Source organism: Macrotis lagotis, chromosome 2 (genome assembly GCF_037893015.1).
Source record: "Macrotis lagotis isolate mMagLag1 chromosome 2, bilby.v1.9.chrom.fasta, whole genome shotgun sequence".
NCBI lineage: Eukaryota > Metazoa > Chordata > Mammalia > Peramelemorphia > Peramelidae > Macrotis > Macrotis lagotis.
This window is the reverse complement of record NC_133659.1, coordinates 194,224,964-194,247,419: the sequence shown is the minus strand read 5'-3', so window position 1 is coordinate 194,247,419 and position 22,456 is coordinate 194,224,964. Positions and strand designations below refer to the sequence as shown.

Sequence of the window (22,456 nt, the reverse complement as noted above, 5' to 3'; positions counted from 1 at the left end):
GAGATGATATTCAACCAAGGGGATAACTATGTATCACTTTATGGATCTCTGAGGCAAATTTTAAAATTCTAAACCTGTGCGCATGCACTCAAATATACATACATATACATATATATATACATACATACACAAACTTAAATGCACATACACAGATACACCCACATAATATGTACATACATGTACATGTATGGGTAGGCACACACACACTCATATTCTTCATTCTTCCTCCACTATCATTTAGAACAATCCTGGACTTCCTTCCCAGCTGTGACCAAATGATCATTTTTTTCTCCCCATGACTTCAATATTACTCTCTACTAGTTCTTTGGCTACCTCTCTGAGATGTGTTTTCTGTTCTTTTTTTTTTCTCTCTAAATTCCTCCTTTGGATGGATCTAATTCACTTCCAGTTTCACTTATAACCCTATCTATGAAGATGACTCCCAAATCTCTGTCCCAGATGTGATTTTCCAAGTACTAGATGGCTATCTCCAGTTGAATTACACATTAAAACTCAACATGAAGTGATACGTTAAACTCAACATGTCCATAAGATACTATCTTCTATTCAAAACGTTCCCTCCTAACTTTGTGCTTCAACTGCATTCATCAGTTTCCCTCAGAACTGTGAGGACATCTTTGACTTCTACTTCCTTACACGACCCTTCATTCAATCTTGCCAAATCTACCTACATTATTGCTTGTATTTCTGTTCCAATCATCCTTTTGATCATCACCACTTCTCAAATAATTATAAAAGTAGTGTAACTGGTCTATTTCCAATCTCTTGCCTTTATGTCACTACCAGAGCAATCTCACTAATGTACATCTCAGTAAGGGACATGGTGCCCCTGTAATCTGGAAAATCTGTGTAGTTGTTTTTGGCCCTCCCTTCGTATCAGAGAGAAAACGTCTGAATTATGGTATTTAAAGATAAAATATGTTGATATTATACAATACTAACCATGTATTTTATGCATTTTTTTTTAGATTTTTGCAAGGCAAATGGGGTTAAGTGGCTTGCCCAAGGCCACACAGCTAGGTAATTAAGTGTCTGAGACCGGATTTGAACTCAGGTACTCCTGACTCCAGGGCCGGTGCTCTATCCACTGTACCACCCATTTGCCCCCTATTTTATGCATTTTTGAGCTTCTAAACTTTTTCGATGTCATCTGCTGGTCTTCATCTGCCACCTGTGGCTTTCACAAAACTTTCAAAATTCTCATTTTTCTTTTTTCTCATTGTTTTTTGCAAGGCAATGAGGTTAAGTGACTTGCCCAAGGTTACATAGCTAAGTAGTTATTAAGTGTCTGAGGTCACATTTGAACTCAGGCCCTCCTGACTCCAGGGTCAGTGTTCTATCCACTGCGCCAGCTAGCTGCCCCCTCATTTAATTTCTTATGTTGATCTGTAATATATGGTAACTGCAATGGGGAAAGTTGCAATGTGAAATGTATAACTGTGTTTTATTTAAGATATTTTAATCTCGCTGATTTTATTTTCCTGTTCAAAAACCTTCATGTCTCTATAGTCTAGTGAATAAAACACAAACTCTGTAGCCTGATCTTCTCCAATCAAGTATAAGTTTTATTTCATAGCCCCACTCTTCTTATACTGCATTCGTCAGGCATGCTGGGCTATTTGCACCTATTACATTCTTCTGCCTTTAACCTCTGTACTGTTTTCATACTTTTGACTTCATGCCTGAAACAAATTCCACACATACTTCCCTATCCACCTCACCTCAAGAACCTTAATTATGTCTTAATATCCTTCCCTTCCTTCAAAGTATAGTTCAGATATTATGTCTTGTACAAAATCTTCCTTGATATTCTCAGAAGTGATCCATCTCTCCCATTGTTTTCGTCACAGTTTTTTAATTTAGTTTTCAGTTTTGTACTAGTTATGTGTAGGTCTCAACTCTACTACTAAAGTTTAATGTCCTCAAAGGCAGAAAATGTTTCATTTTTCATCTTTGTATTCTCAGCTCTATACAGAGTAGTAAATGTTTGCTGCCTTTTCATCTATAAAACTACTGCATTAGCTACTCTGTAAGGTTTCTTTACAAATCAAACTGAGATCAATTTAAATTCTAAATCATTCTAGAAAATGGAATAATATTCCTACCAGTCATGGAAAATCACAATCTAAATAAATAAAACACTGGGGAGTTTTTGCCCTAAAGCAAATTCCCTAAAACAAAAAAAGTTTTTTCTCATAACTGCCTTATGAGGTAGAGAGTTGATAGCTGACATTTATACAGTGCTTTACAGTTTACAAAGCTTATCTGATGTTTATACATTTTTTTAAACAATCTGCAGTAAAGGGTTGGAAGCTAATCAAATATAAGCACATAGGAAGCAATGGACATGGGCAGTACCTTGTTCATCAAACATTGAACTGCATCTAATATAGGCGAAGCCCATACCTAAGCTCCAAAGGAGATCTAGAATGTGCCACAAAATCCATAGTGGCCATTATGCTAGTAAGGCACTCACCTGGTGCCTGGTTGCATGCCTATTGTTGTCATCTTGCCTGTGGGATAGCATTCTCTCTTCTATCTGCTTATCCCTGCTCTGTGCTCTTACCTGGAAGGGAAAAAAACCCCCGACTACCATTATGCACACTGTGAGAGTTGGCGTCATAAAAAGTTCAGTCTACAAATTATCTGAAGTATAGAAATAAATTTTAATAATAGGTCCTGAATTTACATAACACTTTTACTTTCAAAGTGTTTTCAACTCTTATTATCTCATTTTATCATCATCATATGCCTGTGAAATCTGTAGACTAAGAGTTATTATGCCTCTTTACTTCTGTAGATAAAGGAGCTAACCACCACAAAGGGGTAAAGGAGATTAGAGTACAAACACACAACTAACTGGGAAGATTCAGCAGTGAACCTGTGTCCTCTAACTGGTGGTCTTATACCCTTTTCCATCAAAATGCCAGGGTCCATGAACTTGCAATGTGGCCAATTGCTTAAGCCAGTTTGCTTCCCCTCCCTAATTTGGGATAGAGAATGCTGAGTCATATGCAGATACCCATTTTCCTCCTCTAAATCTTACAGATATTAAGAGCAAAACTATCCCCAGGAAAATTCAAGGATAAAACCTATTCTTACAGTTTTTTCTTACTTTTCCTCCAAGAGAAGAACCCAAAATTCAGGAATAAATTGGCAGGGGAAAGGGTAAACACAAGGAGGAGAAGGGAGGAAATGGAGAATGAAGAAAATGTTTCAGAGAAGATTTTTTTATATGTTGTTAAATGACCTTTACTGCCCCCCAAATAATTTTAGAAAACTACCCAATAGGAAGCTTAAATATTTAGAGCTGCAAGGGACCTCAGATATCATTTAATTCACCCTTTCATTTTATAGGTAAGGAAATTGAAGCCTAGATATGATTGCTCAGTCCTGAGCAAGTGGCAGGAGGTGGGGCTGAGAGTTTAAACCAAAGTCGTCTGAATTCAAATTCTGGACTCATTCTATTGTACTATTCTGCTTCTCCTATGTTTTAATGTTACATTATCTCTAGTACCAGATCACTAAAAGTCTTGAAGGATCCTGGGTCCCAGGCATCAGACAAGTTTAGCACAGAGAAAGAAGAAGGGCAAACTCAGGGGGATCATGACAAATGTGTTCAAGTATTTGAAGGCAAGCAGATATGTCCTGTTGGGCTCCAGGAGGTGGACAAAAAATCCATGTGTAAGCGTTGCAAGGCAAATGGAAACTAGGATGTTGGTAAAAAAAAAAAAAATCAAATAAAAACCTGAAAAGAATTAGATTTGTACAAAATGGGAAAAGGTTGTCTTGAAAAATACTGGCTTCCCCCTCCTAGAGGATCTTCCAACAGACAAGTTAGCTACTTGTTGGGAAATTTGCTATCACGGGGATTCTTTTCATTTCTGAGATGGATTTCTTCGAAGCTCAGGGGCAGAGGGTGCAGATAGATGGTACAATGGATCAAGTGCTAGGCCTCATTCACTTACTAGCTATGTGACTCTGGGCAAGCCACTTAAAACCCTGCTTGCTTCAATTTCCTCATCTGCAAAATGAACCATTCCAATATTTTTGCCAAGAAAACTCTATATGAGGTCACGAAGCATCAGACATGACTGAAACAACTGACCAACAATAGTGCACATGCCTGTCTCTAAGAGAATACTACCATCTTCACAAGACAAGGAAGGCCTCAAAGTCTCCCTTGCTTACAGAAGTCTTCTTGTCAACTTTGGAACTAGGGGGCAGTGTATCAATTCTTTTTTCTAACTAGACTTCAGACACTGATGTATGTGTCAAAATTAGTAGCAAAGGGCTTATTATTGCCCTTCGCAGTCATTAAGGATAGAGAACCAGTTCAAGATTTGAAGTTAAAATTCAAGTTTTCTCTGGCACTCCATCAATGTAAGTTACTGAGGAGATGAAAAGAACTGTATTGTTTGACTAAAAAAAATCCAAAATCAGTGAATAAGCACTTTATTAAATACCACTTCACATCAAACATTATGCTTTGCACTAGTGGCATAAAGATAAAACAAAAGAAATAGTCCCAGTCTAAAAGGAGTCCTGTTCCTGACTTCTGAATCTTGTCCTTTCTAGTTCGAGCTCACTGTGGAGCTTCCTTCAATGCCTGGGGCCTCCTGGGCCCCAATCAGCCTTATCACCCCCTCCCAACCTCCATAAAGGCCCACCACCCTAGGGTCTCATTTGTGAAGGGTTGAGGCAGTTCTTTTGGACATCAAACATTAGAACCATACTCCCACCATACCACTCCAGCTCCCTTTTATGTAGTTTCCCTCTATTCAAATCAGAATTAGCTCCCTGAGAATAGGAACAATCTTTTAGCTCATATTTGTCTCCTCAGTGCTTTGCACAGCCAGCCTGGCATATAATAAGTGTATAATAAATGCTCATTTCCTTCCTTCCATTCTATTAACATGGTAACTTTTAAAGCATAAGAAGTTAGTCACATAAGCTTTATACTTCTAAACTAATAAACAAACTAAAGAGGAACAAAAATGTTTGCTTTCACTTTAATAAAAGAATTTAAAATTTCTAGAAATTTTGCACACTGACTCATAACTAAGGGCAAAAATATTCTAGGTGGCAGACTGGGGTAAATAATATGGTTTAAGGTCAGTGACGCGAACTTTTCTTTGTGAGATTAACTCCCTCAGAAAAAGATAAAAGAAGGGACCAGGATTCCTGGTACCAGTGATTTAACCAGTTGTGCTGAACTACCCATATACTTCAGAAAGAACTCATTCAGGATCCAGGTTGAGAGTTAAAAGTGTTTTTGGATGTTTTCAGTTGATGGGATTGTTGTGAGATAATCTACGTAAAGCACTTTGCAAACCTGAAAGCACTATATAAAGGTAGCTATATTAGCAATGCCAATCTCTGATGTCCCAATCACAGTTCTCGAATTACTTTCTTAAAAGAAGCAGCAAATCCCACAGACTACTTCAAAATTTTAGTCTGGAAGTAGCCTGGGAAGGAAGTTCTCAGAAAATGTAGGAAGTATCAATTGTAGGGAGCTGGGAAGGGTAAAGGGCAAATTTTAGAGGGCAATCTGAAGGAAGCATTAATCCTATTAGTTCATCCATCTGCAAACAATTAAGCAAATAAAACTGAAAGAAGGATTTTTGAGTAGCCTTAGTTGAGGAAGTTCACCTGAACTCTAGAGGTTGATGTTCTATAAAGAGAAACAAATTACCTTGCATTCATCAGCTGAAAGGTTATGATAGAGTGGGCATCCAGATATGGAGAAGTGTCTTTCATGCTTTCCTGTTAGATGCCCTGTGGAGAAAACCAATTTAACTTTTAATTCTGTAAAGACATCTGTGACTCCCCTGATAAGGGAAAAATAAAGGGGGCTTCATTTGGTCAGTAGCAAAGAAGTTCATAAATAAATGCCTAAAAGGTAGTCTTTGTAGCTAAGGTGAAGGAAAGAAAAGGAAAGGAAAATTCTTTACACTAATGTGTGGTAAAGAGAGGGTTATATCACTTTTCTATAAAGTAGTGGTTCTCTGAGTGTGATCTATGGAATTATCTCTTACAGTATTACTATTTTTTATATGTTATTATACTTTGGTTTCTTGCATGAGATAATTTACTTATGATAATTAAAACATCTCATTGGCATTTACAAAAAAAGCAATTATCATTCTTCCCATTCATTCCAGTGAATGGTACTGTTTTCTTTTTTTTTTTTTTAAGTAACAGGTGGAACTAGGTGGGAAAGATAGTCCTTGGGGATTTTGCCTAAATAAAATGGTTCATAGTTCTAAAAAAATTCCAAGAACTATTTTCCTAAAACATATCAAGCACCAAACTGCTAAAATCAAGAAACCAGACAAAAGGATCATAAATTTGGATTTTTAGAGGAACATTGTGACAAAATCTTTATCCTCTGCCTTTTTAAAAACATTTTATTTAGTTAAGGTGATGGAATTAAGTGATTTGCCCAAGGTCATACAGCTAGGCAATTGTTAAGTGTCTGAGACCAGGTTTGAACTAAGGTCCTCCTGACTCCAGGGCCGGTGCTCAATCCACTGCACCAATTAGCTGCCCCATAAACCCTCTGTTTTCAACTGCTTTCAAAAAGCAGTAACTCTCATACTGTTTCCATTTTCTGAACTTGATGAATATAATCAAAGGCTGAATATGAATAGTAACCTACAAACTGTAAGGTTTCTTATTTCCTTTTGCATCTGTGGGATAGTTCACTTAAACAGTTGATATAAAGTCAAACCTCTTCACTCCTGAGACAATTCTACAAAAGCTTAAACCCACAGCAATAAAGAAATTTTCTATTATCTCATAAGTCTGTGAAATTATCTCCTTACATCACTAAACAAAAATTGCAAGATCCAACACATCCTTAAGTCAAATTTTACCCTGAAAGGGAAAGCCAAATAAAAGAAAATTTTTTTGTCTCCAGAATCACAGCTCTCTCCCAACTTTGCAGGCTTTTCATTACCTTTTTAAGAGAGTCTGTTTTTCTTACTTCTCCTTTGACCTGTTGTAGTAGGATTGGGATTTCATTAGAGAACCACCTCTTGGTTCAAATGCTATGTGCCACAGTGAAGAATTTTGTGTACCACAGAGACACAATATGTCTTATGGATAAGGTCTGCAATTATTATAGTAGCAATTTTCTTTTTAAAACAAATAAAAAAAGCACTATTATATGGGTTAAGAACCAGAGTACAGGGACAGCTAGGTGGTGGTGCAATGGATAGAGCACCGGCCCTGGAGTCAGGAGTACCTGAGTTCAAATCTGGCCTCAGACGCTTAAAAATTATCTAGCTGTGTGGCCTTGGGCAAGCCACTTAACCCCACTGCCTTGCAAAAAAAAAAAAAAAAGAACCAGAGTACATACATATCATTATAGTAAATCATTCAATATAACTTGATTTGATCAGCAGATAGCCACTGAAAGTCCAAAAGTTTGAAACAAACCAGGATATAAAATATCAAGCTCATCTTTACCCAAAGAGGAAGATAAACAGCAAGATACAAAGAAATCCAGAATTGGTATGAACTGACCTAGAGAGTTACAGCCTGGTGTTGGGCACTTCATATTGAAATTGTAGCTTTCATGGAAGCGGCGGCGCTTAGGTCGATGAGACAGATCACTGCCAGAATCCTTCATAGACATGTCCTTAGCAATACTTTCATCATGGGATACATTGGGACTGGAGATGTCTATATCAGACTCAGAGGAGGGAGCATTACCAGTAGGAGTTCGGGGTGGAGACTCATCATGATCTGCTGTGTTCTTAGTATCTTAACAGGAAAAACAAACATAAGTCAAAACTAAAACCTAAAATTGTGTTCCCTCCCCACTAAGTAGTGAATTCAAATTTAGATCCACTTCTGTCAAATGAAAAGATCTCACCTGAATATTTGGTCACAACCACTAAGTTCAAAAACCTCCAAATTATTGGGTACAAATCATTCTTTTCACTAAAGTATGGTACAGGGTTAGCTCTTTATATATAATATAAATGGTAGTCTATGGACTATCTTTTTCCTTTGATTCTATAATTTCATCCAACTGATCAAGAATTTTTGGCCATTTCACTGATCATTATGTTTAAAAGGGAAAAATAAAAGGAAAAGAATACAAGGTCATTTTCCCTAAAGAGCAGTTTTAGAAATGTATGCCTTTTATTTATCTGACTCCCTCCCCATCCCCAAAAACCAAAGATAATTTAAGTTGGCTAGAAGTTGGGGGGGGGGGGAATCTACTGCCAGCCTACTCTCTCTTTTCAATACAAATGTACAAAAAAGACAAATTCAACTTAACTACCTTTACAAGCAGAAACCACCAGAAATGAAAGGTTGTTTTAAAGTGAACTTCTTGGTAAGAAAGGAACCAGAGCATAGTCAGAATCAATCCAAATTTCCAACTTGCTCCCAAAGCCTTCAGAATTAGACAGAAGAACCACTATCACAATGAAGTGGAATGCCCTATTGCTAATAGAAAACATTCATCCATAAAGTTCCAACACAGATATTCTGTGAAACAGTTATCCTCATTTGAAGGGACCCTAAAAGACTGGGATCAGCTGGGTGGCCACAGAAATTTGGAAGCCCATGATTTATCCAATATCAAACTTATCTAAAACTAATATCAATAACCTGCAAGGAAGGATAGGCAGGACATCAAGTAAATAGTCATATTTCTCACCATGGTCAATATCATACCATTCCCAGCTACCCACTGAGGGATAACACTCAACTATCCTTGAAAAGCAAACCAGTTCCTTTGCAAATGCCCTGAATTATATCTTTTCCCCACTTACCTCGATCTGAAAAATCAACCACTTGCTCAGTTTCTGAGCCAGATGAACGAGTCTGCCGGAGTGGGTATTTTTTGGGTGTTACAGGAGTGGGCTGCTGTTGACTTCGGGTCACTCTTCTAGTGGAATAAGCTGGTTCTTCAGAGCCAAAAGATTGTAAGTTCCGAACTGGGCTAGAATCTGGAACCATTAAAAAAATAAGAGAAATTATCATAAAGAAAGAAATCCCCATAGTTCCTCCCATCCAAAAGTAAATTAATTTGAGGCAGGTTTCATATCTGTCCACAAGTTACACAAGTATTAGTTGGGCCCAAATCAACAAACAACTATATGCTACAGGATGGGAGAGAATTTGGAACCAAAACTTTAAAAGATGAATGTTAAAAAATAGATAAGTAAATGAAATAATTCAACTCAAAACACCTTCAAAATGTTATCTTTTCTTACTAATTTCCTCCAACCATCCTCCCTTAAGAGGTCCATCCTATTAAAAAAAAAAGTTTATTGGGGCGGCTAGGTGGTGTAGTGGATAAAGCACCGGCCTTGGAGTCAGGAGTACCTGGGTTCAAATCCGGTCTCAGACACTTAATAATTACCTAGCTGTGTGGCCTTGGGCAAGCCACTTAACCCCATTTGCCTTGCAAAAAAACTAAAAAAAAAAAAAAGTTTATGTATGTTGTCTCCCTCAATAGAAGGAACTTCCTTCTTTGAAAGCAAGGACTGTTTCATTTTTATCTATGTGTGTTAAAATTCATAGTTGAGGCAATAAATGCTTATTAAACTGAAAAACAATCAACTATAGGCCCCAAAACATCTGGTTCTTCCTCACTTAAAGTGGAAGTCACCTATATAAGTTACAATATACTCTCTTGGACACTCTTTCAAACATCATCATCTTAATGGATTCACAAACATCAAGGGCTACAGCTATTTAATTTTCTTCAGACAGTGTCTCACACAGCATCATTATACATGAAAGCACGAAGTCTGATGGATAGTAAAACCTGGCCTGAAGCATTCAAAACTCGATTATCCCATGTGTCTCTGACTTGACACTAAAACCCTAAAAGTATAAAACCTGTCATGAGGAAAAAAAAAAACCCCAGGATTTAAATATATTTTAAGCTTGCTAAAGAAATATGAGATAGATATGTTGCATTTTTTTTTTTTGCAGTTCCTAACTTTCCAAAGTAAGAAGAAAGGAAAAAGTTCAGTGTTTCAAGGGGAAAAGCTATGATGTGGTCCCTGGGGATAAAATAGTCTAACAAGAGAACTTGATCTCATATTCATGGTGACTATTGTTTAATATCCACAGTTTCTGGTGAACTGGCAACTGCCCTGAACAAGAGCAATTGCCCCTCTCCAGGAACATCATGTATCATTTTATGATCCTTGCATTTTTGGAACAAGTCAAATCAGAGGAGGAAAGAAATAAACTTCAGCTAGAAAAACAAAAAAGTTTAAGTCAAAAGTATCAACTGTGAAGAGTCTTGAAACCTATTTTTGTGCCTGATAAGCTATTTCTTATTTAACTTCTGTAGAACATCCAGATTAATGAAACCATTAGGTACTGTCTCTAAAATACTCAAAGTACAATCTAGTTTTACTTCAGTGCTCTGAAGTATCTGAAACTTACTCCCTCTCTACCCCAAGTTGGTTCTAAACTCTACAGAAGGGATGGATGATCAGAGCTGACCACAGAAAAGTACACATTCTCACAATTATGTGTATCTATATACAAGTTCTATAAGAATATAATCTATTAGGTATCCATTTTGCAGGAGAGAGACTGGCCTAAATGAGATTAAAATAACTGAAATCATGAGCAAGTTAAAAACCGAATATTTCTTCCATCAACCACTTTATATATTAGACCAGGAACAGCAACTATAGATTGTCCCTTGACATACAAATCTATTAGAAAAATACTTTCTCTAAAAGTACCACTTTTAGTGTCTTGATTTTTTAAACAGTAATTTACCACTGTTTTATAGCACATTCAAGTGATCCCGGTTAAACACAGCAATAGATTCCCTAAGCACTGGGTGAACATTATGATAATCAGTCAGTCACCCATCTTTCTGGAGGTGGTCAGGAACAATAATGCTCTTTACCTTGGGAACTCTGACTCAGCCTGGCTGAGGAACGGGTAACTCGAGCAGATCTTCGGGATGTCCCATCACTTTCCGAACTATCTGTATGTTCAATATCTGTAGAGAAATCGGAATCTTCGGTTCCATCAGAACTACTGCCTGCATTCCTCTGTAATATCACAGATCCAGACATTACCAAGGGGGCATTTATTCTTTGGGTTATAGTAATAACAGAAGTAAAACAGTATGTGATACTATACTTTAAATATATAAAAATCAAAGCACAGAGTATGAGCAAGACTCTTACTAGAACACAGTCAATTTACCTGAAACTAGTATATTTCATTCAAACAATACATGAACCTTTATTTAATCATAAGGTAAATAAATTATGTTTGCAATGTCATTAATTCTGTTTTAAGAAGTCCCAAGACCCAAGAAGCAATGTGACTATCAGTTCTGTGCTCTGAATATGAAAACTACCAAACTCAAGTGGCTGGTTTGATGTGACTTAAGAACTCACAGGGTCAGCCTTAAGAAGAGAAATTGTGCCAGGTTCTTTCCCTTCTGCCTCTAAAAACAGCTTTTGTTTAAGTCCCAATGTTACAGTGTCATGATGGAATCGCTCACTCTCTCTAAACATCTGTCAAATTTGAAAGGAACCAGACATTAACTCAAAAATATGAGAGCCCATGTTCTGTAGAAAAGCATTTCAAGGGAAAGAATGTAAGCCAAATTAAATAGGGAAATTCCTTTGCCCTCCCTATACTCTTTCCCCTTGAACCTTCTCCACATAAAGGTTAAAAGGTGTTCAACACAACATAACAGATGTTTTTTTTAACCTCCCTTAACCATTAATTACCATTTTCCAAATATGTTCATAAGCAAGAGATTCATCAAGGCAGATTGCTGTTTTACTTAATAGAGCTTTAACACCATATCTGCCTCCATACCAGACACCTACTCCTATGTATCTATGATCTCGAAAACTAAATACTTAAGAAACTATCTTTAAAAAAAAGAGAAAAGAAACTATCTTTTTCCAACTTAGCACCAAGTTAAAGGATTCATTCAAAAAAATCTGATGATCTATAAGGCTGAGAACAAAAATCATTTCAAATTTCACTTCAAATTTTGTGGTTTTTAACTCAAATTTACTAGTAAAGAACTTCTGGAAAGGCAAGTTGGAGAGTTCATCACCGGTCTAGAATGTTTTCGAGACAACACACCCAGAGATAAGGGCGAAGCAATTCTGGGCCAGGAAGTACCTAACACCACCTAGATGTGTGACTTTTGGTCAAATTATTCAGTCTCGCTGGCACTCAGTTTTTCATCTGTAGAATAAAGTTAGGTGGTAAAGTGCACTGATTAAGAGTGCTGCGCCTGAAGTCAGGAAAGTATGAATTCAGATCCAGCCTCAAACTAGCTCTATATGACCAAGAGCAAGTCTTTCAACCTCTGTCTGCCTCAGATTCCTCATCTGTAAAATGGGAAGAATGGTATCTTACCTCCTAGGGTAATGAGTTATTTGATGGCTCTACAAAGCTTAAAGCTATATAAATGCTAGCCATGAAGATGAGGAGGAGGAGGAGGATGACTGTCATGATGTGGAGCTTAACTAAAACTTTATTATTTACTTCCAGTAAAGAGGTAAACTGTCATTTTGGAGAGTTTTGCTTCTCTCTCCTCCCCACCCCCACCCACCTCCCGCCCCCCGCCGAGATACTGTTAACAAACACCCCCAGCTAGGCCGCTAACAGAAGTCTGCATCCACAGCCTGGAGCGGGGCGGAGCACTCCTAAGGGGGCAGATGCCCACTCCAACGCAGGAGCCCGCCGCTTTGTTATGTCTCACACCTGGAAAGGGATGAAGGTTCAAAGAACCCCGCCCCCCACCAATCGCCAAAGCGGAAGGGAGGTAAGGAAGCTCTCCCAGCCAATAGGCACCCCTACACAGCTAATCCAGGGACGCGCCCCCGAGAGACAGACTGCCAGAATCGACCAATCAGGAGACGAGGGATCGCTCTCACTAGCCAGTCGGAGCCTAGTAGGGCCGGACCGGCAGCCGCCCCCGCACGCGGGGAGGTGACCGTTGGGTCCAAACAGGCGGCGTGGACAGCCAATGAGTGCGGCTCTCCGCATCTAAATGACCAATTGAAATTCAAAAAGGCCTCAGTTCTAGCCAACCAGAAAACGGGAATAGTGCAAGCCAAGGCCGAGGCCCGTATCTTGCCCGCATTTTCCTGCCGGACTCGGGCAGGGAAAGTAGCTCCACGGCCGGACTGTGTGGTGCAGAAGGAGGGGAATGCAGCCGCTACTGGGTGGAACCAGAGTTCATGCAGCGCACCAAGCTGTCCTCAAGAGCCCGCCAAGTACCCAGTTTTTCTCTCACCTTCCTTCGCGGCATTGCCGCCGGCTGCGGCCCGGCGGTTCCGACCCGGGCAGCAGCAGCAGCAGCGTTAGCTCCGGCGGGCTCCGTGGCGGCCTTTTTAACGGTCCCAACTCTTGAGGACGAGCCTAAGTCCCCTCCTGCCTCACAGCGTCTCTACCCTAATGCGCAGGCGCTTCAGCCAGCGGCGCCTTTCCCTCAACTTCCGGCTAGGACTATGTCATGTGACACTGATGACCCAAACCGCGGCCCGCGACCGTCCCTTTGGCGGTTGAGGGCGGCTTCCGCCATCTTGGGCTTGGGCAGAAATTCTATCAAATGGTGTCAGTTCTGGTAGCCATCTTTGATTGGCTTATAGAGGCTTTGCATGACTTATGTGGTCAGCCATCTTTGTTTGGGGCAAAAAAAAACCTTAACGATTTGTCATTGAAGTTCAAGTTCTCTCATCTTTAACGTGGGCAGAGTTTGCCTTCTGGGTTTATTAATTTAATGGAGGCAGGAAGGAAGCCCTCTTTCCTCCACCCCCCCCATCCACCCCTTATTTAACCCTTTTATATTTTGACTTTAAAAAAATATGACGTTTCTAAGATAAGCTGCATTGAAAACCGTGTTTGTAAAGGAATCTAAATTTATAAGAATCATTTCTTAATTGGCAAATGATCAAAAGACACAAGCAATTCTCAGAGGAAGAAATCTGTTAGAAGCCATATGAAATAGTGCTCCAAATCATTAATACTTAGAGAAATGCAAAATTAAAGCAGCTCTCAGAATTACTTCACAAAGATTGGCATTGTTGGAGGTGCTTTTTTGTTGGAGGCGCTTTGGAGGGTGGGAGTGGGGAGGGCTATAAGTACATTAATGCACTGCTGGTGGAACTGTGAATTGGTCCAGCCATTTAAAAACAACTCTGAAAGCAATTTGGAATTTTACCCCTAAATTCACTAAACACTGCATGCAATAACATTATTGGCTATACCCCCATCAACATAAAAGAAAGAAGAAAAGGATCCTTGAATACTCTTTTTTGTAGTGGCAAAGAACTGGAAATTAAGGGAGAGTTCATATCACTCTAGGAATGGCAAAACATTATGGTTTAGAGTTGTAAGAGATCACTATTGTAAGTAACGAGAAAAAGAATTGTTTCAAATAAACTTGTAGGAACTAATGCAGGATGAAGTAAGAACCAGGAAAACAAGATAACTTTGAAAGACTTAAGAACTCTGATAAATGCAAAGAACTGTGGAAAGACCCTGCAAAAAATGAGGGGTGCTCATGGAGTTTTGGTCTTAAAAATAATAGATTAAATGTGTTAACCCCAAGTGTTTGTCCTAATCCTTAAGAGCAAAACAAAATTACATTAACATACAAATTTATCAGTATTTCAGATTACACAGATTTCAGTGAGGTCTGGCTAGAGAGCCAAACTCCCAAAGATACAACTTTGAAAAGTTTTGTTGTGATATCTTTCACTAGCAGAAGGTGGGATCTGAAAAGCTCTGATTTTTCCATCAAAAGAAGGGAGTGGACTTTAACTTAGAATGAGACTGGATATCTGACAGATCCACTATTTACCAAAGGGATAGTAACTTCCAAAAGGTTGGCTCCTCCCAAACCCAGGGTCTTTATGTCTTTATCAGTTATGCCAAAACCCCAAAAAAGTGTCAAAATCTTACTAAGCATTCAATAACCATTTTTAAGGTCATGACTCTGGGATGATGGAGTGAATATATAAGTGAGAATTCTGCTGTCCCAAAAGCCAGTTACAATCCAAGAAACAATTTGGAACATAGTTCTTCAGTACTTGAAAAGATCTGTGATTTTTCTGATGTAGTTAGCTGAGGCTACTCGAAGAGAATCAGAATGGACATTTCTAACTTCTTCCCCATACCCTCCCCCAAAGGAGACTTTAGAACCTTCTAGGAGGGGAAGGAAGAAATTGAGGCCAGTGGCTACTCTGCTCTCCTCAGTGATTGGGGTTCCCAGACTAGAATTATATAATCTAATCCCCTAAACATTAGCCTAAATTATATGATTGTGTTCCATCTAACTTCTGATGCCTTTGTCACTTGAGACTCTTAAGTTCTATACCCAAGACTTGACTCCTTTCCAACATACCAGTTCCACAATGAACATATAGAATAAATAGCAAAGCTAAATCAAAAGAGAAATATGTATATGTGTGTATATATATACACACACACATACACATAAAAATATGTATATGTATGAGTAATTCAGCTCAACCAAGAGAAAGAGTCCTCTATCTAAAGGAAAACTTCCCAGAGTAATAAACCAAAGATAGGGGCATGGAGACTGTCAGCTCCTCTCATATCTTCCCAGATTCTTTATCTTTGGCAACTTGTAATAGGAGTAGCCTCTTCCATCTTCTCAAAGTAGAAAGCAGGAATACCCTAAGTTAGTTGACATTTAAAGAGTCCAGGACAGAGAATGGCTATGAAGAATATTGAAAGGGAAACAGTAAAAAAACTGAAGCTCTCTCCACATTTTGACAGCTCTACCCACCACCTCACTAGAATAGTGCATTCATCACCACCAATAAGAGAGTCTCATACTAGACCTGGGAATTTAAAAACAAAAACTGAATAGTCTTTTCCCTCAAGGGGTTTACATTTTAATGAATCCTCTACACATGCAAATACTAAATATTTTTAAGGCAAATCAAAAGGGACTTAGAGGATTCTAATAACTTTGGTGATCAGAAAAGGTTTTTAAAAGGCCAGTTTGGAAGCAGGTAGGCAGCCTAAGAGGAGGAGGATCTAACTCCCTCTGTAATCTGAACCTTTCTAGCTTTGATGGAACCAGTTTAGCCTCCATTGATCTGACTTTCAGCTCCAGGAGGCTTTGGAGGAGAATTTAGTAGAGGATAAGAGAGATAGGCAGAGAGAAGACAAATTGGACAAGATAAGAGGTATGTAAATTAGATTTTGTAATTGCATGGAGTAGGATTTTCTGTTTTACAAGATACTTTAGCTCTAAATCCTATGAGACTATAATCTGGTGAAGTGGAAAGAAAATGACTTTAAATAAAATATCATAGATTATATTTGTGTAGCTTTACAAATCTTAGTTATATGTTAGTTATTTTTTTCTTATTTCCCTTTCTAGTCTATTCTGTAATCAGTTCCTAAGTAGTTTACCCTATTAGTTTACCCCTCTCCAATTTATCCTTCAAACTGTTGCCACATTAATCTTCCTAATGTACTGCTCTGGCCTCCCCTCAAAAATTTTCATCTCCCATTGACTATTAAGTACCCCTGGCTCTTGTTTAGCACCCATGGTCCTTTAAAAAATGCTGAAATGCCGACTAAGAGCTGACCAAATAGTCTTCCTCTTGTCTTTGTCTATGCGGTTAACTTATGTTAGAATGAATTCTTCCATTCTCCTTCCTTTTCCCCACCCTAAACTTTTCAATACCTTTTTTCCTGCCTTCAATCTCCAACTCAAGTATCATTTCTTTTTTCTTTTTTTTTTTTTTTTTTTTTGGTTTTTGCAAGGCAAATGGGGTTAAGTGGCTTGCCCAAGGCCACACAGCTAGGTAATTATTAAGTGTCTGAGACCGGATTTGAACCCAGGTACTCCTGACTCCAGGGCCGGTGCTTTATCCACTACGCCACCTAGCCGCCCCTCAAGTATCATTTCCTCTATGAAGCGATACCCCCAATATCTCCTCCCAAGCTCAAAGTAATTCTTTTCTCCCTCCATTTTTCTTAGCAATTTGCTTGGACTTCGTACTTATTACATTTACCCTAGTCATAAACCTGTATCATTCCCATTATAGATTGTAAGTTCTTTGAAAGCAAGATCAGAATTCTATTTATCTTTGTAGCCTTTCTGCTTTGCACAGAAAAAAAAAACACTGAATAGTGGTTGAGTTGAATTGAATTCATGTAGAGGAAACCCTTAGAGAACTTTCCAAGTGGAAGAAATTTCAAAGGGAGAAGGCCAGCCTATTCAGAAATAGTGAATAATTTAAAATTTGTAATTTTAGCTTCCTGGTAAATGGTACTGCCCCTTTTCTCCTCCACAAAATACATGTTGATTTCAGATTAGTCTTTTGTGGTTAGAGTAAAAATAATTAAGACAATTTTGGGTTTTCTATAGGGCAATGTTTAGGAACCATATGAGAAGCTGGTTTTAGGATATGTGGATTATGGAGGCCTATAGAAAGAAAAATGGAAAGAGGAAACACAAAGAACGTAAAATTATAAAGACTAATGGGATCTGTTTTAGAGCAAATAGGAAGGAGAAAAATCAGCTGGAATTTGTCAAGGGTTCATATTTTTTACAGGGAACAGACGAGAGAATATTATCCAGGCAGGCAGAACACTTCTGCAGAAGAGAAACTTAGTAAGTAGACTCCAGGTGGGATCTAAGGAAACAAAATGCCTCCATGACAACTTCCAGGTAGCTCTAGAGAGTAGTTTTCACTTGGAACTTGAAGAATGAGCCTTGAACTCTTCCAAGAAGGATTAAAAGACCTCAAGGATCAGGGGATTTGAGGAGAAATTAATAGCCTGCCTAATAATGTATAAAGCCTAGTCAACATTAACTGATTAGAGAAAATTAACTGAACCAATATAAAGTTCACTCATCCATCCAAACTTATGAATGGTAGCAGCACTGTTTTTGCAACCTAAATTAGGGAGGGGTAAGCAACTACTGCCAGATCACTTGTTTTTGTACAGCATACAAGCTAAGATTGTTTTTTATCTTTTATAGGGGCTGGCAAGATTTGACCCTTGAGCTGAAGTTTGCTAACCTCCTGTTTTGAATGACTGATGTGTTCTAAAGAAGGAATACTGGAGAAAATTTAAAAGGAATAGTAATGATACCATCCAAAGAAGAGACAAAATCTTTTCTCAGATAGCATCAAAAGAAATCAGTGCCCTGAGCCTGTTTTTCCCTTGACCCTTTGGGAAAAAAATGGCACATTAAAACAAGTTTTAAATTGTTTTCCATGGATTTGTTTACCTGAATTTACACATTCCATCCATACAATGACTATATTGTAATATATTTGATTTTCACATCAGTTGCTTTATAACTTTTATGATTTCATCTTCATGCGTGGATGTTGAAAATGAAGGACAAACAACAAAACAGCTCCTTCCCCAATCATACTGTAGGTTTTATTTGGAAAAGAACCCCATCAGTATCAGGACTATTATTCAGGAGAAAGCCCCATATACAGCAACATGCACTTAGCAAAGGTCTGTACACAAGCTTGCTTGTCTCTACTAAATACTCAATCTTCAGGATTTGTAACTAAGAATCCTTCTGCACATTAATTCCTAGGCAGGCAGGGAAGAAGGCAGGAAGGCAGGCAGGAAAGAAGGAAAGAAGGAAGGATTTCATAAGCATTATATGCAAGTACTGAGAATATATAAAAAAACTAAGACTGCTCCTCCTCTCAAGGAGCTCACATTCTATCAGAGGAAACAGCACATAAAGAAGGTTTCAGGTGCAAGTCAGATGGAAAAGTCTCATGGTTGTTTGGCTAGAGAAATAAAGCAGATATTAATCCCTTTTCTTGAATATCCTTGCTTCCAATAAAATGATATCAATTTCTGACAGTTCTAAGGACTTTGGTGGAAGGAATTTTCTGTTCTTCAGGAACTGTGACTGTTAACGCAGAAGTAGTTACCAGGCTGCCTCTCCATACAGGTTACCTTCCAGGACAATGACTGAGTCAGAGTTGAAAGTAATAATATTCCAAGGCTCAGGTAAGAGTTGGGATACTGGACTATTGCCATTAGAAACTGAGAGAAGATGTTAGTCAAGTCAAAATGGTGACAGTGTCTGACTTGCCTGCAACATGATGACTTCCATCTCTCTCCCCAGGATGCCTTGCTGCTTCAACTATAGTAAATGAGTTCCCAGGTCCCCAATATGTTAGGATGAGATAGTATCTTCAGTTAACATTTGTAATGAAAATGATACATAAATCAAATGTATGTGTGGGTATGTAACTTATAATAAAAAGGGTATGTAGAAGCATACACAATTTTGTTTATACATGTCACCTGACTTTGGGGAGTTTACCCACTAGCGTAAAGAAACAAAATGGATAACCATAAGCCAGAAATACATAATAGAAACACACACACACACATACAGACACACACACACACACATATATGTACAAGTGAAAGTTATGATTAAAGGAGGTTCTTAAATCCTCTTTGCCAAATATATCTCCATGTATATTATTTTCATTACATAATCTTTTGTGGGTCTAGTCCTCTGATTTAATTGGCATGAAACACTCTTGATGAGGAAAATATTTTTATATCTCTTAATCTTAAAGAGTTGTTTGAGACACACAGAAGGAAAATGACTTGCCCACAGTCACTTAGCATGAAGTCATTTAGACTCAGTCTAGCCCTCTATTAATAAGCAATACTTTCATTATAATGTAACTATGTCAGGGGTAGCTAGGTGGCGCAGTGGATAAAGCAACTGGTCTGGAAGTCAGAAGTTCACATTTAGACTAACATTGAGACCCTGAACAAGTCACTTAACTCCAATTGCCTCAAAAGAAAGAAAGAAAATAATAATGCAACTATGACCTCTCAAATCAAGGTTAGTCTTGGTTTTCAGGGCTTCTACCAAAATCTCCCCGTTAGCAACCCCATCTAGTCTAAATCGACTCATCTCAGCCTGTTGTCTGTCATTCTCTACACACTCCAAGCCTTTCTTTACTAAAAAATGCACTCTTGCCTAAAATGTTTCCCCATGCTGCTATATCTCTCCTTTCCCTTCAAAACTCAACTCCTTCAAGCAATCACCTGTCCTGATTCTCCTTCCCCTGCCTCATTCTCATCACCTTAGTCATTCCAACAGCACCTTAAGTGCATGTATAAAATAGTAAAGATAAATATCTTTTCATCATGTAGCAAACATCTAATAAACATCTGAAGACTTGAATAAATCAGTAATAGTCTCTAGCAAAGATACAAAGTTGCAATTAGAGCTGCCCTCAAGCACCTTTCAGTTCATAATGGCACAGGCTTATTGTAAGCATCAAATGAGTGTAAAGTGCTTTGCAAAGCTTAAAAGGTTAAATCAATACATCAGATCCTTGTCAGAATGAACTTGATTCTACCACTTAAAAAAACAAACTAGTGGATCTTCCCAGAGGCAGGAAATCATAAAATCACAGATGTTGAGCTGGAAGGGAACTTAGAGGTCATTGTCCACCATGTCCCTTGTATAGATCATGGATTGGCAAGCATTTTCTGTAAAGGGCCAAATCTTTCTGGAAGCTATTTAAAAGTAAATATCCTAGGCATATTTTAGGTCAAGAGGCAAAACAGAGGCTGGTATTTCTATAATGAGAGAGCAAACAAACTTTCATAAGTTTTTTACTGATAAAATTCAAATAAAAATAATTTTTTTGATAATACAGCTCTACTAATGAGAAGAACGTAATTTTTGAGGGGGGTAACATTTCATTTAATTAAGATTAAGTTAGTGTTCCCTGACTTCAAAATTGATAGCAAAACATTTATTTGTTAATAATGATCTGTAATTAAGATTTTATGGATTTCATCTTTGAAAATATCTTTGCACACAGATAGGTACTACCAAATACTGATTATCAGTTCACAAGCATATTATTTTAACTGAGCTGAAAGGCTAATAGTTTTAAACAAATTTGCTTTTTCTGAACATGTTTCTTCAGCTGCTACAATCAAATAGGATTTCATTAAATCACCATCAGAAAGGTTTTCCTTGCTTAGCTAACAAATAAGTTGCTCAAAAACTTACTTTGCAGCCTCATTTTCATTTAAAAAAATTTTTGTCAAGAAATTATTCTATGATGAGATACTTGTTTTAAATTTTCTAATTTTTCCTCATTGTTACTTTCCTGTGAGTTGGGAATACCATGATGAGTACTTAGTCTGATAATGTCACCTTGTATTATATCCTTTTTTTTTTTTTGCAAAGCAATGGAGTTAAGTAACTTGCCCAAGTTCACACAGCTGAGTAATTATTAAATGTCTGAGACTGGATTTGAACTCAGGTTCTTCTGACTCCAGGACCAGGCTCTGAACACTGAGCCACTCAACTATGGCATAGCCATAGTATCCTTGCAAAATGAACACAATGCCTTGCCATTTAATTCTATAACAAAATGATCTATATTCCAGTGTACCTTAAAAGTTCAACATTCAAAGCCCATTTTTCTTTTCTTGTTTTGATATGATGGATATGCCCTGATAAATTTTTTAAATGTCACAGTACAACAATTTACTCAAAATGCTTTCAAGTTGTAACTGATTTTCTGTGATGTATTGTACAGTGAGAATTCCAATACAAGTCTGCTTTAGAGCTTGAAATCAACCATTGGCAAAATGTAAATGAGTGAATATAGTTGTGTTCAATAAAACTTGATGGACAATGAAATTTGAATTTCATGTAATTTTCATGTGTCATGAAATATTATTATTGTGATCTTTTTTCAACCATTTAAAAAATATAAAAATCATTCTTAGCTCTCGTTTTTCTTCCTTAGAACAATACTTTCTCAGCAGCAGCTAAGGTAGTGACATTTATATGGCAGTGAATACCTATCCTTGTCTAGGTGAGCCTGAGACTGGATCTCAAATATCTAACCATGTCTTCTGCTTTGAATTTCTTTTCCTGAGCACAGGGGACAGAATAGTGAGCCTGGGATGAATGTTTCTTGCCTTTGAGGTTAAAATATAAAGGATAGGTAATAGATAGCAAAGTGTGCAAATTAAGGCAAGAGTGTATTCTGAGGAGTGTGAGCTCTGTCAGTATAAAAGAGAACCACCAAGTATGGGGGGGAGGGGGATAAAAAATCCAGTTCTTGAAAAGGAATCACTCTTCATCTCTCTTTTTTAGATTTTGCAAGGCAATGGGGTTAAGTGGCTTGCCCACGGCCAGGTGATTATTAACTGTCTGAAGTCGGATTTGAACCCAGGTACTCCTGACTCCAAGGCCAGTGCTCTATCCATTGCACCACCTAGCTGCCCCCTGCTCTTCAACTCTTGAGAGAAAATGGTACTTCTTTCTACTGCTTTCCCCTTCTCTCACATCTGTTTTTCAGCAGAGCTAATCATCTAGTAAAAAACAGCTTTTGCTTTAAGGCTCTGTAGATTTTCCAGAGGTTCTAGG

The 22,456-nt window shown here is 38.0% G+C and overlaps 1 protein-coding gene and 1 long non-coding RNA gene across 5 annotated transcripts in view; one reads left to right on the top strand and one right to left on the bottom strand.

Annotated features, from left to right (window-relative positions):
* The window catches only part of KAT7 (lysine acetyltransferase 7), a 32,468-nt gene extending 18,966 nt beyond the window's left edge, over positions 1 to 13,502 (bottom strand). Inside the window, exons 1-6 of one of the 4 annotated variants that reach the window (XM_074224241.1) lie at positions 13,295 to 13,502; positions 10,925 to 11,072; positions 8,814 to 8,990; positions 7,552 to 7,791; positions 5,717 to 5,799; positions 2,498 to 2,587 (exon numbers count right to left, since the gene is read on the bottom strand). In XM_074224241.1, coding sequence (XP_074080342.1) covers positions 2,498 to 2,587; positions 5,717 to 5,799; positions 7,552 to 7,791; positions 8,814 to 8,990; positions 10,925 to 11,072; positions 13,295 to 13,309 — 753 coding nt within the window. In that variant the 5' untranslated portion in view covers positions 13,310 to 13,502. Of the gene's footprint in view, positions 1 to 2,497; positions 2,588 to 5,716; positions 5,800 to 7,551; positions 7,792 to 8,813; positions 8,991 to 10,924; positions 11,073 to 11,426; positions 11,835 to 13,294 lie in introns of those variants that run through there. The other 3 variants (XM_074224239.1, XM_074224242.1, XM_074224240.1) reach the window with 3 other exon arrangements.
* LOC141513925 (uncharacterized) lies at positions 12,900 to 18,214 on the top strand. The gene is made up of 3 exons (XR_012475910.1): positions 12,900 to 16,220; positions 17,601 to 17,659; positions 18,032 to 18,214. It is a non-coding gene; the product is annotated as an uncharacterized LOC141513925 (long non-coding RNA).
* Positions 18,215 to 22,456: the final 4,242 nt, after the last annotated feature.